General features: G+C 45.6%; 1 protein-coding gene across 2 annotated transcripts in view; it reads right to left on the bottom strand.

Annotated features, from left to right (window-relative positions):
- Positions 1–2,346, bottom strand: part of LOC121584638 (transient receptor potential cation channel subfamily M member 3) — a 174,244-nt gene extending 171,898 nt beyond the window's left edge. For both annotated transcript variants that reach the window (XM_041900639.2, XM_041900638.2), the window contains exon 1: positions 1,731–2,346. In XM_041900639.2, coding sequence (XP_041756573.1) covers positions 1,731–1,823 — 93 coding nt within the window. In that variant the 5' untranslated portion in view covers positions 1,824–2,346. The remainder of the gene's footprint in view (positions 1–1,730) is intronic.
- Between the last annotated feature and the right edge of the window lie 10,035 nt (positions 2,347–12,381).

The following is a 12,381-nucleotide window of genomic DNA, read 5'->3' as shown; positions in this document are numbered from 1 at the left end:
GAGCAAAGAGTGGCAAGCAGTGGATGCCAAGAGCCATCTACAACCACTGAGAAAGGACCTCCATGGACAACATAACAGCAGTGACCACCTCTGTATCGCAGCACTGAAAAGTCCAACAGCACTGATTTCTTAATAGACATTGTGGCCAAATATATTGGCACCCTTGCACTTTTCTTAAATAATTCCCTATTTGTTCTAAAATACGTTGAAAGAAGGTGAAGGTGCTTGTCCAAGCGAGATATGAGGTCCAAGCGTTTGGATGCAGCATCAGAGGGCCTCATATGGGGACACCCACACAGAACCAGATGCATATAGAACGTGTATGAACTGCATCTCACTGAGATAAAGCACTGCTGCATGCTGTAGCTCACAGACACACATAGGGTTGCAAAATTTCATGACCTTTTAATACATTCCCTGGTTTTCCACAAATCCCGGTAGGAGGCTCCCAGAATCAGGAGGGAATAAGCAGGAAATCCGGAGCCCTCTTATTGACAGTTCCCAGAATTTTGCAACCCTACACACACACACACACACACACATACACACACACACCACACACACACAGAAAGAGAGAATCTGTCACTTTTCTCTCCATAACAAATGGAAAAAAACCCATGACCATGATACACAAACTCTACACACATGCACATACACACGCACACATGAATGCAAAAATAAAACACACACACACATACACTTGAGAATGCTTCACACGGTAGCCAGGCAATCGGGCCAAATTCACTGGAGACTGGAAAAGTGCTTGAGGTTCAGAAATGTGCACACATGATAATGATAGGCCTATTAGGATGAACTTACACTGCCACTCTGACATCTCCTGAGAGGGCTCAGACACACTATCAAGCCCCATCAGTGATTAGAAAACCACTCACATCAATACACACACACACACTTCCCCTCTCTCTTTCTGTCAATGCCTTACACTGATGCACACAGAAACCATCAGTGATTACAATATAATGTATTTGAGCCATACACATGCAAATGCACACACACATTCATCTGGCCTGGTTTAACATCATAGAGACACTTGGTTTGAGACTTTGATGTTGCGTGATTAAAAGAAGACTGGGGAGAACGTAGACAAGAGCTCTATAATAATGTGTATCAAATGCCTGGTTATTAACAGCCTGTTTATACCAGACAGTGAATAAAACCAGCTTATAACCAGGCCTATAAATATCCTGTGACAACCAATACATTTCCTCGTACATTTTATCACTCCCCCTCATACAGTGGACATACGCATGTGCACATACAGTGCACGCAGACAGCCAAACGCCAAAGAAGGCTGGTTACAGTATGGTCTCAGGGAAGTCACATACAGAATAAAACACTTGTCAGACAGAAACCAGGAAGGTGTAGATTGGTTATAATACCATCTGAACCTAACAGCTCAGATATCTTCACCAAAGAGTCACTGTACACAGTATAATCCTCTGCTGGCCTTTCCTCCTCACAACCCCATCCTGTGTCAGCTTGGTCCCAGATGTGTTCGGGCCATCTTGTTAATGACCAAATAGGAATAGGTAAGACAGCACAAACAGACCAGCTACCCACCTCTAACGTCAATCTCAACCCCCCCTCTCTGCTCCTAATCCTCTCTCCGTTCACTGTCCCTGTTCTCCTACACCTCCCTCTCTCCTACTCCACCTCTCCTCCATCTCCCTCTCCCCCCTCCTCAGCACAGACCACTCTGGTACCCATACCTTGAGCAGGCGTACAGATGGTAGGAAGGCTGCAGCGCACAGTTTCCTAATGGTCCAGTTCATTGGCCGCGAAGCATCCAGCTGCTGGTTCATGGTTCCCGCTCCACCCGGCCGGCTTTTCCAGGAAAAGAGCCCCTTGGAGGGGGCAAAGCAGCAGAGTCTCCGGCCAAATAGAACAACTCAAATCCCGGCAGAGCATGACCCCTAACACCAGACCACCACCTTCGTCTTGGTCCCCCGGCAGCTCAGCCCTTCCTTCACCTGGGTGCCCTCCTTCCACTCTTCCTCATCCCTCCCTCCCCTCCCCTCCCCACAGATCCACAGGGTCCGATGGCTGAGTTCCAAGCGCCTGGAGCATCCAGCCCTCTCTCCACCTGCGGTATCCCAGTATCCCAGTCTGCCAGTCCACCCAGTGCATACGTTCCAAACCAGTGGAGCAGAACAGAGTAAAGAACAAAGAAAAGGATATGGAGAAAGAGGAGAGAAAAGAGCAGCAAGAAAGGAGAGGAGGAAAGGAGAGGAGGAAAGGAGAGGAGAGGAGAGCAGCACAGCACCGGAGAGCAAAGCAGAGCCTGTAAACTGAGCAGAGTGACAGAGAGCAGCACAGCACGGGAGAGCAGAGCAGAGCCTGTAAACTGAGCAGAGTGACAGGGAGCAGCACAGCACTGTCTCCAAGACAGAGAGAGAGAGAGAGAGAGAGAGAGAGAGAGAGAGAGAGGGGGGGAAGGGAGAAGGAGAGTGAATGGATGAGGCAAAGAATATATAAGGCAGATTGATTAGAGAAAGAGAGAGCCTGAGCACAAGGCTAAAAGAGGAGAGCGAGGACAGGAGATGAGAGAGGAGAGCGAGCGAGCAAGTGAGAGAGAGAGCGAGGGGAAAGATGGAGAGAGGTATGGTGCGTAAGAAAGATGCAATGAGAGGAGTGAGAGTCACAGACATAGCTCCCTTCATTTGGTATGGAGATGAATATGGAGAAATATAACTGATATGGTGGCATTCAAATCAGTATCATTTTTATACTGAATACATATCAGTCATCATCATCCATGTTGGTAAAACCATCAGAATGCTAAAGCAGGCTTTAAAAAAATATATTTATATATATTTTTAAATCAAATTGAAACCCCCTCTTAATAATATTGAGTAAAAATGTCCATACTCTAAAGACCTATGTTTCTTCCGCTCCATTTCACTCTCTGTAGTGTCCCTCTTCTCCATCCCCACCCCCTGTGTGTGTGTGTGTGTGTGTGTGTGTGTGTGTGTGTGTGTGTGTGTGTGTGTGTGTGTGTGTGTGTGTGTGTGTGTGTGTGTGTGTGTGTAGAGTGTGAATTATACCGTGACATTCAGGGGTCTCTGTTTTCTTTCACAGGACTTTTTCACAGCAACACATTCCCGCACCTATTTGTGCGCGCACTTGCACCTGCATAAAAAAAAATGATGGGCCTAATAGTAAATAGATGTATTTTAAAGGGCAATATGTATTACCTTTTAATGTGGCATGAACACAACCAGTCAAGATCTTTTCATCTGATTGTCAAACAAATCACTTCAAAAAGTATGCTACCAGCGCACGTTGGTCCACTCCAAAATAATGACAGAATCCAAACAGTGCACTGTGCACCAGCCATTTGAGGAAGAAAAAGACATCTGTTACAAAACACCAAAAAGTGTAATGACATTCGGCGATTGTCATTAGGCCTACACTCTTGTAGCCTGAATTAATTGATGCGTCTTACTGACAAATTGACCTTTTATCTAAAAAGAAAAGTTGGGACCCCTGAAAAGGGGCTGAAATACAGGACACAAATAGAGCTGTGTCTGTCCTGAACTCATCAGCGAGGGAAACTGTGAGGGCCCAGTTGAAACAATGTTGCAAGTTCGCTAGCAGGCTGGACCCAGTTGATAATGTTGCATGTTCACTAGCAAAAGCTCAAGACCGAAAAAATTTTTTGTCTGGGTTTCATCTTCACCTGTGGGAAGACTTTAATAGCCCCTCCCTAGTGAATGATATTGATTTACACCCCATAACCACAACAACACCTTGTCCACAGGGACAAGATGAGACAAAGCTGCAAACACCTCTCAGTACCCAATAATTAAAACCTTGATAAAAAATGTAATGCTAATGCAAATGACAGATCCCCTCAGCGACAGCCTCCACAAGTTCAGACTGGTACAGACTGATTCAATAATTTTGTGTATGTGTGTGTGTGTATGTGTGTGTGTGTGTGTGTGTGTGTGTGTGTGTGTGTGTGTGTGTGTGTGTGTGTGTGTGTGTGTGTGTGTGTGTGTGAGAGAGAGAGATTGGTATAACAATGACAAATACACTTAAGACCGTGGGGAGGATCTGTAATAGAAAGTTGATGACTGCTTGTATCAGTTGGGGTCATTACTGTGGTAGGAGTTTAGCTAGGAACAAAAGGGATGGCATTAGCAATAGCAATAATACCAGCACTACGAAATCTGTCATTATTATCAGTGCAGTGATTTACATTTCGACAGGGACTCGCGTCATGTGACTGGTTCCCAGTTGGATGCCCCGGGGCTCATGGGAGAACAGCGAGTAGTGCCTGTGATCGCCGTGGTGACTGGTGAGATGGAATCTATTCGAAGAGCGAGATTGCTGCACTGAGCCCTGACGGCCTCTCCCTCACCGGGGTCGGTGGGTGCATGCAGACCAACACACACACCCACGGAGCCACCCACATCACACCACAGAACCACAGGTTAACCGTTACACTACTGCAAACACACACAGTATTACTCCCCACAGGTTACACCAGTACAACTAGACACCACACACACACAGTATTATTCACCAGTTACTCCATTGCAAACACACACCACACAGTTGCCTATTACTCCCCACAGGTAACAGTCCAAACACACAGGCTGTCAGATTGGTATTCCGATCTCCTTTTAATGTTTGTTTTTTAAAGACAGAAAACAGAAAGAAACACAACAAAGACAATCCCTTAATTGAATTCACCATTCATTCTCACAAGATACAACTTTTAGAGGTAACTCTGACATACTCCAACCCCAGTCACCTCAGGCAATCTCTCAGATGTCAAATCAAATCTAGTTTGGACAGTAAATGACACACCTCTATGATCCAACTGCACAGCGCCATGTAGGCTTACACAGTGTGTGTGTGTGTGTGTGTGTGTGTCTGTGTGTGTCTGTGCGTGTGTGTGTTGTACGGCAATGTGACCACCAACAGAGAAGTGTCAGACACTCTCTCTCATCCACCCGTTCCTCTTATCCCTCCCCTTGATTGCTCCACTCTATCAATCCTGATTGTGAACCTGTTGCTTTTCTAGCCCTCGGCAGGCAGTTCTGTTGGTGTTCACCTCACACACAGCAGACGAGGGCCACGGTCTTGCACTGTGCTGCCCCTGTACATGCACTAGATGGCAACCCTCTAATGCAGATCACCAGCTCCAGCCCCACTACTTCATATGTATTATGTTTTGCTATGTTGTTCATTGATCATTTAACAATCCTCATCACTGAGCTCCTGAGAACATATTGACTTCCTAATGAAGATGTTTCTGTCAGAAGGCTTCGCATTGGAGAAGTGGATTGTGTCTGCAACACATTCCCACACGCTTGACTAAATCCAACTGGAGCACACACGTTGGCCACCAGAGGGCCTCAGTCCAACATACTAGTAGTCCACTACTATGCAGTGCACTGTGTTTAATTCCATGTTTTCCGCTTCTTGTAAGAAAGAGGAGCGAAGCCCATCAACAACCCAATTACCACTGCAATCAGAAGACATTAAAAAGACAGAGTGAACAAGACCAGACAAGACTGGACTTAACCATCTCAGACTGATTTATTTCTCTAAAGGCACCTTTTACTATCACACTGAGGTGAAAAAAGTACAGAAGGTAATTGGTCTTCGTACAAGACTGGACATTTGATAAGCAAATCTATACAAAATCTTTGAATGCAATGGCAAGTGAAATTCGAATATTTTCTTTCTATTGTGTGACGTTTGTGACAGAATTTTACGCAAAGGTGGGAAGAGGATAGTCTGGAGCCCTGCATTAATACAACATTTTGGGATTTAGACAAACCATTTTAGAAGACATCTCTGCTGCAAAATGTTTTTGACACGTTCTGCCTTCTCCAGGAGTACAACCGAGATCTGCACCTTTGACCACTATTTCTAACCCTATTCCCTAATCATTCTTCGTCCTATTCATACTACAGTATAGGCCTACTTTAGTCTAGGAGAACATAATCAGGTCAGTATCAACCACATCCTCTGACAAACCCATTAGAGATGTGTGTGAGGCGCAAATGTTAACACAGCAGATATATGCAGCATGGCATCCCTGTGTGTGTGTATGTGTGTGTGTGTGTGTGTGTGTGTGTGGTGGGGGGGCACAATTTACAGCATAGTAATAATAAATTATCAATGTGTTTAAAAGGTGTATTTGAAAGTGTTTATATCTGTGTACATTGTGTGTTTGTTCATATGTGTGTATGTGGTGTGTGTGTGTGTTTGTGTGTGTGTGCGCGTGTGTGTTTTTTAAAAGGTACCGTGCATTCAGAAAGTATTCAGATCCCTTCACTTTTTCCACATTTTGTTACGTTACAGCCTTATTCTAAAATCGATTAAATATAGATATTTTTTCATCAATCTACACACAATACCTCATAATGACAAAGCGAAAACAGGTCGGTAGGAATTTTAGCAAAAAAACCAGATATACCTTATTTACGTAAGTATTCAGACCCTTTGCTATGAGACTCGAAATTGAGCTCAGGTGCATCCTGTTTCATTGATCATCCTTGAGATGTTTCTACAATTTGATGGGTGTCCACCTGTGGTAAATTCAATTAATTGGACATGATTTGGAAAGGCACACATCTGTCTATATAAGGTCCCACAGTTGACAGTGCATGTCAGTGGAAAAACCAAGCCATGAGGTCGAAGGAATTGTCCGTAGAGCTCCGAGACAGGATTGTGTCGAGGCACAGATCTGGGGAAGGGTACCAAAAGATGTCTGCAGTGTTGAAGGTCCCAAAGAACACAGTAGCCTCCATCAATCTTAAATGGAAGAAGTTTGGAACCACCAAGTATATTCCTAGAGCTGGCCGCCCGGCCAAACTGAGCAATCGGGGGAGAAGGGACTTGGTCAGGGAGGTGACCAAGAACCCAATGGTTATTCTGACAGAGCTCCAGAGTTCCTCTGTGGAGATGGGAGAACCTTCCAGAAGGACAACCATCTGTGCAGCACTCAACCAATCAGGCCTTTATGGTAGAGTGTCCAGAAGGAAGCCACTCCTCAGTAAAAGTCATATGACAGCTCGCTTGGAGTTTGCCAAAAGGCACCTAAAGGACTCTCAGACCATGAGAAACAAGATTCTCTGGTCTGATGAAACCAAGATTGAACTATTTTGCCTGAATGCCAAGTGTCGCGTCTGGAGGAAACCAGGCACCGCTCATCACCTGGCCAATACCATCCCTACGGTGAAGCATGGTGGTGGCAGCATCATGCTGTGGGGATGTTTTTCAGTGGCAGGGACTGGGAGACTAGTCAGGATCGAGGGAAAGATGAACGGAGCAAAGTACAGAGAGATCCTTGATGAAAACGTGCTCCAGAGACCTCAGGACCTCAGACTGGGGCGAAGGTTCACCTTCCAACAGGACAACGACCCTAAGCACACAGCCAAGACAATGCAGGAGTGGCTTTGGATCAAGTCTCTGAATGTCCTTGAGTGGCCCAGCCAGTGCCCGGACTTGAACCCAATCTAACATCTCTGGAGAGACCTGAAAATAGCTGTGCTGCGACGCTCCCCATCCAACCTGACAGAGCTTGAGAGGATCTGCAGAGAAGAATGGGAGAAACTCCCCAGATAGAGGTGTGCCAAGCTTGTAACGTCATACCCAAGAAGACTTAAGGCTGTAATCGCTGCCAAAGGTGCTTCAACAAAGAACTGAGTAAAGTGTCTGAATACTTATGTAAATGTAATATTTCCGGGGTTTTTTATATACAGTGGGGAGAGTATTTGATAGACTGCAGATTTTGCAGGTTTTCCTACTTACAAAGCATGTAGAGGTCTGTATTTTTTTATCATAGGTACACTTCAACTGTGAGAGACGGAATCTAAAACAAAAATCCAGAAAATCACATTGTATGATTTTTAAGTAATTAATTTGCATTTTATTGCATGACATAAGTATTTGATACATCAGAAAAGCAGAACTTAATATTTGGTACAGAAACCTTTGTTTGCAATTACAGAGATCATACGTTTCCTGTAGGTCTTGACCAGGTTTGCACACACTGCAGCAGGGATTTTGGCCCACTCCTCCATACAGACCTTCTCCAGATCCTTCAGGTTTCGGGGCTGTCGCTGGGCAATACGGACTTTCAGCTCCCTCCAAATATTTCCTATTGGGTTCAGGTCTGGAGACTGGCTAGGCCACTCCAGGACCTTGAGATGCTTCTTACGGAGCCACTCCTTAGTTGCCCTGGCTGTGTGTTTCGGGTCGTTGTCATGCTGGAAGACCCAGTCACGACCCATCTTCAATGCTCTTACTGAGGGAAGGAGGTTGTTGGCCAAGATCTCGCAATACATGGCCCCATCCATCCTCCCCTCAATACGGTGCAGTCGTCCTGTCCCCTTTGCAGAAAAGCATCCCCAAAGAATTATGTTTCCACCTCCATGCTTCACGGTTGGGATGGTGTTCTTGGGGTTGTACTCATCCTTCTTCTTCCTCCAAACACGGCGAGTGGAGTTTAGACCAAAAAGCTCAATTTTTGTCTCATCAGACCACATGACCTTCTCCCATTCCTCCTCTGGATCATCCAGATGGTCATTGGCAAACTTCAGACGGGCCTGGACATGCGCTGGCTTGAGCAGGGGGACCTTGTGTGCGCTGCAGGATTTTAATCTATGACGGCGTAGTGTGTTACTAATGGTTTTCTTTGAGACTGTGGTCCCAGCTCTCTTCAGGTCATTGACCAGTTCCTGCCGTGTAGTTCTGGGCTGATCCCTCACCTTCCTCATGATCATTGATGCCCCACGAGGTGAGATCTTGCATGGAGCCCCAGACCGAGGGTGATTGACCGTCATCTTGAACTTCTTCCATTTTCTAATAATTGCGCCAACAGTTGTTGCCTTCTCACCAAGCTGCTTGCCTATTGTCCTGTAGCCCATCCCAGCCTTGTGCAGGTCTACACTTTTATCCCTGATGTCCTTACACAGCTCTCTGGTCTTGGCCATTGTGGAGAGGTTGGAGTCTGTTTGATTGAGTGTGTGGACAGGTGTCTTTTATACAGGTAACGAGTTCAAACAGGTGCAGTTAATACAGGTAATGCGTGGAGAACAGGAGGGCTTCTTAAAGAAAAACTAACAGGTCTGTGAGAGCCGGAATTCTTACTGGTTGGTAGATGATCAAATACTTATGTCATGCAATAAAATGCAAATTAATTACTTTAAAATCATACAATGTGATTTTCTGGATTTTTGTTTTAGATTCCGTCTCTCACAGTTGAAGTGTACCTATGATAAAAAGTACAGACCTCTACATGCTTTGTAAGTAGGAAAACCTGCAAAATCGGCAGTGTATCAAATACTTATTCTCCCCACTGTATATACATTTTCAAAAATGTCTAAAACCTGTTTTTGCTTTGCCATTATCGGGTATTGTGTGCAAAAAAAACGATTTAATCAATTTTAAAATAAGACTGTAACGTAACAACATTAAAAAAAATGTGAAAGTATACTTTCCGAATGCACTTTATATTTGAAAGTGTTTATATCTATGTACATTGTGTGTTTGTTTGTGTGTGTGTGTGTTCTGTGTGCACGCCTCCATGCATGTGTGTGTGTACTCTAAGCACGTCGACAGATCTGGGCCAGTCTGTCTCTGCACTCCTCTCTGAGCTGCTCTATCCCCAGAGGTGCTGCGTGAACATAGCCCTGCCTCACCCCTCTCTTTCAGCACAGTTTGACTTTTATTGTGATGAGTCTTGTCCTTGAGGCAGAACAGAGCGATTTCCGCTAGATGGACCTGCTACAATGTCGAAATTGGCTATATTATAAAGATTAATAAAATGCTGTTTCCGCTTTTTAGTTTAAAGTTGCTACGCATAAGACTTTTTGCATTGTAATTTCAGAAAATGTCCATAATATCCAGTATTATTCTGAAGTAATATTGGAATGATGTTTCACAGTATTACTTACCCGCCAGTGTTGTGATATTCACCTATTGATTTATCACGCCTGGGCCGGCATCTGTTGTCAAAATGGGAAAGCTGTTTTGCCTTTGTGGCTGTGTTATCTAGTGGAAATTTGGTCAAGTGGCCACTGTATAAATCGCTCTGTCATTTCCTGGTTGCAAAAATTCTAAACTGTTTTCTCAATTTCAGTTTATGTGAAAAAGGACTGAATAGTGTAGGGAATCATTGTTCCATCTAAATCGCTGTGAAATAGCTTTTCAATAACAACAAATATTGTTTTAACAGTTGTTTGAAGCTGGTGGACTAAAACCGAAAGTAAAAGGCTCAAGTGTAAGTCTCCGCCATGTTCCAGGGAAATGGGATGCGGGGGAGGGGGGAGATTTGTTTTGAATGCAGCCTAGTGTTGTTGCAATTCACCTAGCTTTCACATAGGTGAGAAATTCTGAGAAATTCTAAGTGTAGCACCTTTAAGGATAGAGTCAGGCATTAGGGTTAGCAGTGGGGTTAAAGTTAGGGTTAGGCATTAGGGTTAGCAGTGTCATTAAGGTTAGGGTTAAGGTTAGGGTTCAGTTTAAAATCTGATTTTATGACTGTGGCTGTGCCAGCTAGTGACCACTCTGCAGAGCTGCCTCCAGAACAAGATTCATGACGAAAAACGCTAACCTGCTCTTTCAGCCCTCCATGCCCCCCTTCCTTCACATCCCAGCACCCTGCACCTCTCACCCTGAGGCAGGAAGACCTCTGCTGGGCTGGGCTTTCTCCATCTGGAGAGAGGGAGCGATTATCCCCCAGGACAGAGCTCCTGTTGCACACCCTTCTATCACACAGCCTTCAAAAGTGGCATGGGCCTGCACCAGCCAGGCTTGCACCAAAAAACACTGGCATGTGCAGAACCTGTGGTCGAGTGGCAACACTACTGACTCCAAGCATATTATGATCCCGGAGACTGTGGATCAATCCCTGCATCCACACCCTCCCACTTATCGTCATGAGGGGTCGCAGTTGCTCGCGGGTCTGTATATCCATATTAATACCTCCAGAGATCTCTGCCTTCCCCTCCACTTCTCTACCTCCAGATATCTCTGCCTTCCCCTCCTCATCTCTCTACCTCCAGAGATCTCTGCCTTCCCCTCATCTCTCTACCTCCATAGATCTCTGCCTTCCCCTCATCTCTCTACCTCCAGAGATCTCTGCCTTCCCCTCATCTCTCTACCTCCAGATATCTCTGCCTTCCCCTCATCTCTCTACCTCCAGAGATCTCTGCCTTCCCCTCATCTCTCTACTTCCAGAGATCTCTGCCTTCCCCTCATCTCCCTACCTCCAGAGATCTCTGCCTTCCCCTAATCTCTATACTTCCATAGATCTCTGCCTTCCCCTCCTCTCTCTACCTCCAGAGATCTCTGCCTTCCCCTCCTCTCTCTACCTCCAGAGATCTCTGCCTTCCCCTCATCGCTCTACTTCCAGAGATTTCTGCCTTTCCCTCCTCTCTCTACCTCCAGAGATCTCTGCCTTCCCCTCTTCTCTACCTCCAGAGATCTCTGCCTTCCCCTCCTCCTCTCTCTACCTCCAGAGATCTCTGCCTTCCCCTCATCTCTCTACCTCCAGAGATCTCTGCCTTCCCCGCTCTCTACCTCCAGAGATCTCTGCCTTCCCCTCATCTCTGTCCCTGATATGAATGATTGTCCGACTTGTCATGCCTTGCCAGTGCTAGGCCTCAGTAGCCATCTCCCACAGTGAATGTCTGTCAGGGAAGTAATCAGGGCTCGGTTATAGTGATAGTTGGCAGGCCTTATTCCTCAAACAGCAGGGTTGGCACAGCAAGGCTCAGTGAACTGTTATAACACAGCTCCTGTTGATATTTGGACTGAATCAACCTCTACTGGCTCGCATGCTCTGTCACACTGACTTCATCAAAATGGGCATGTGGGACCTCGACCACCGTGACATCATCAAAGGTCACCTGTGAGAGGCAGCCAGGTGTGTCACCACGGCTCATATCAGAATGACCAGGAGTCGGAGGTAAACATGGGCAGATACAAAAAGGAACAAAAAGGTCACTAGTTGATCTAAATGTCCAAACAAACCAAACATCAGTGAGTGGCCGATCATCACCTGTAGTCCCTGTGGTGGTGTCCAGGGACCACCTATAGGGTGGTTGCGACTTGAGTAGTGGCTGCCTTTCCTGATTCAACATGAAGAATCTTAGTCTGCCGTTGGCAGAGGTGGCACCACAGGTTCAAAAGTGGTGTGGCAAAATTTGTACGTGTCTTTTCTGGGACCTGGTCAAGTAAAACTCTGGGTCCTATTCGTAGGCTATGACAGGGTCCATGTTAACTTTTTTCTCACTAGCCCGACCGGCCCAGACATGGTGTAGTTTTTAAATGCATTGGGTTCATGCAGAGCCTATAGGCTGGCATGCTTTCGCCTATATACACAGTTTATTA

This window comes from Coregonus clupeaformis, chromosome 16 (genome assembly GCF_020615455.1).
Source record: "Coregonus clupeaformis isolate EN_2021a chromosome 16, ASM2061545v1, whole genome shotgun sequence".
In the NCBI taxonomy this organism is placed as follows: domain Eukaryota; kingdom Metazoa; phylum Chordata; class Actinopteri; order Salmoniformes; family Salmonidae; genus Coregonus; species Coregonus clupeaformis.
This window is presented reverse-complemented; position numbering and strand designations above follow the sequence as displayed.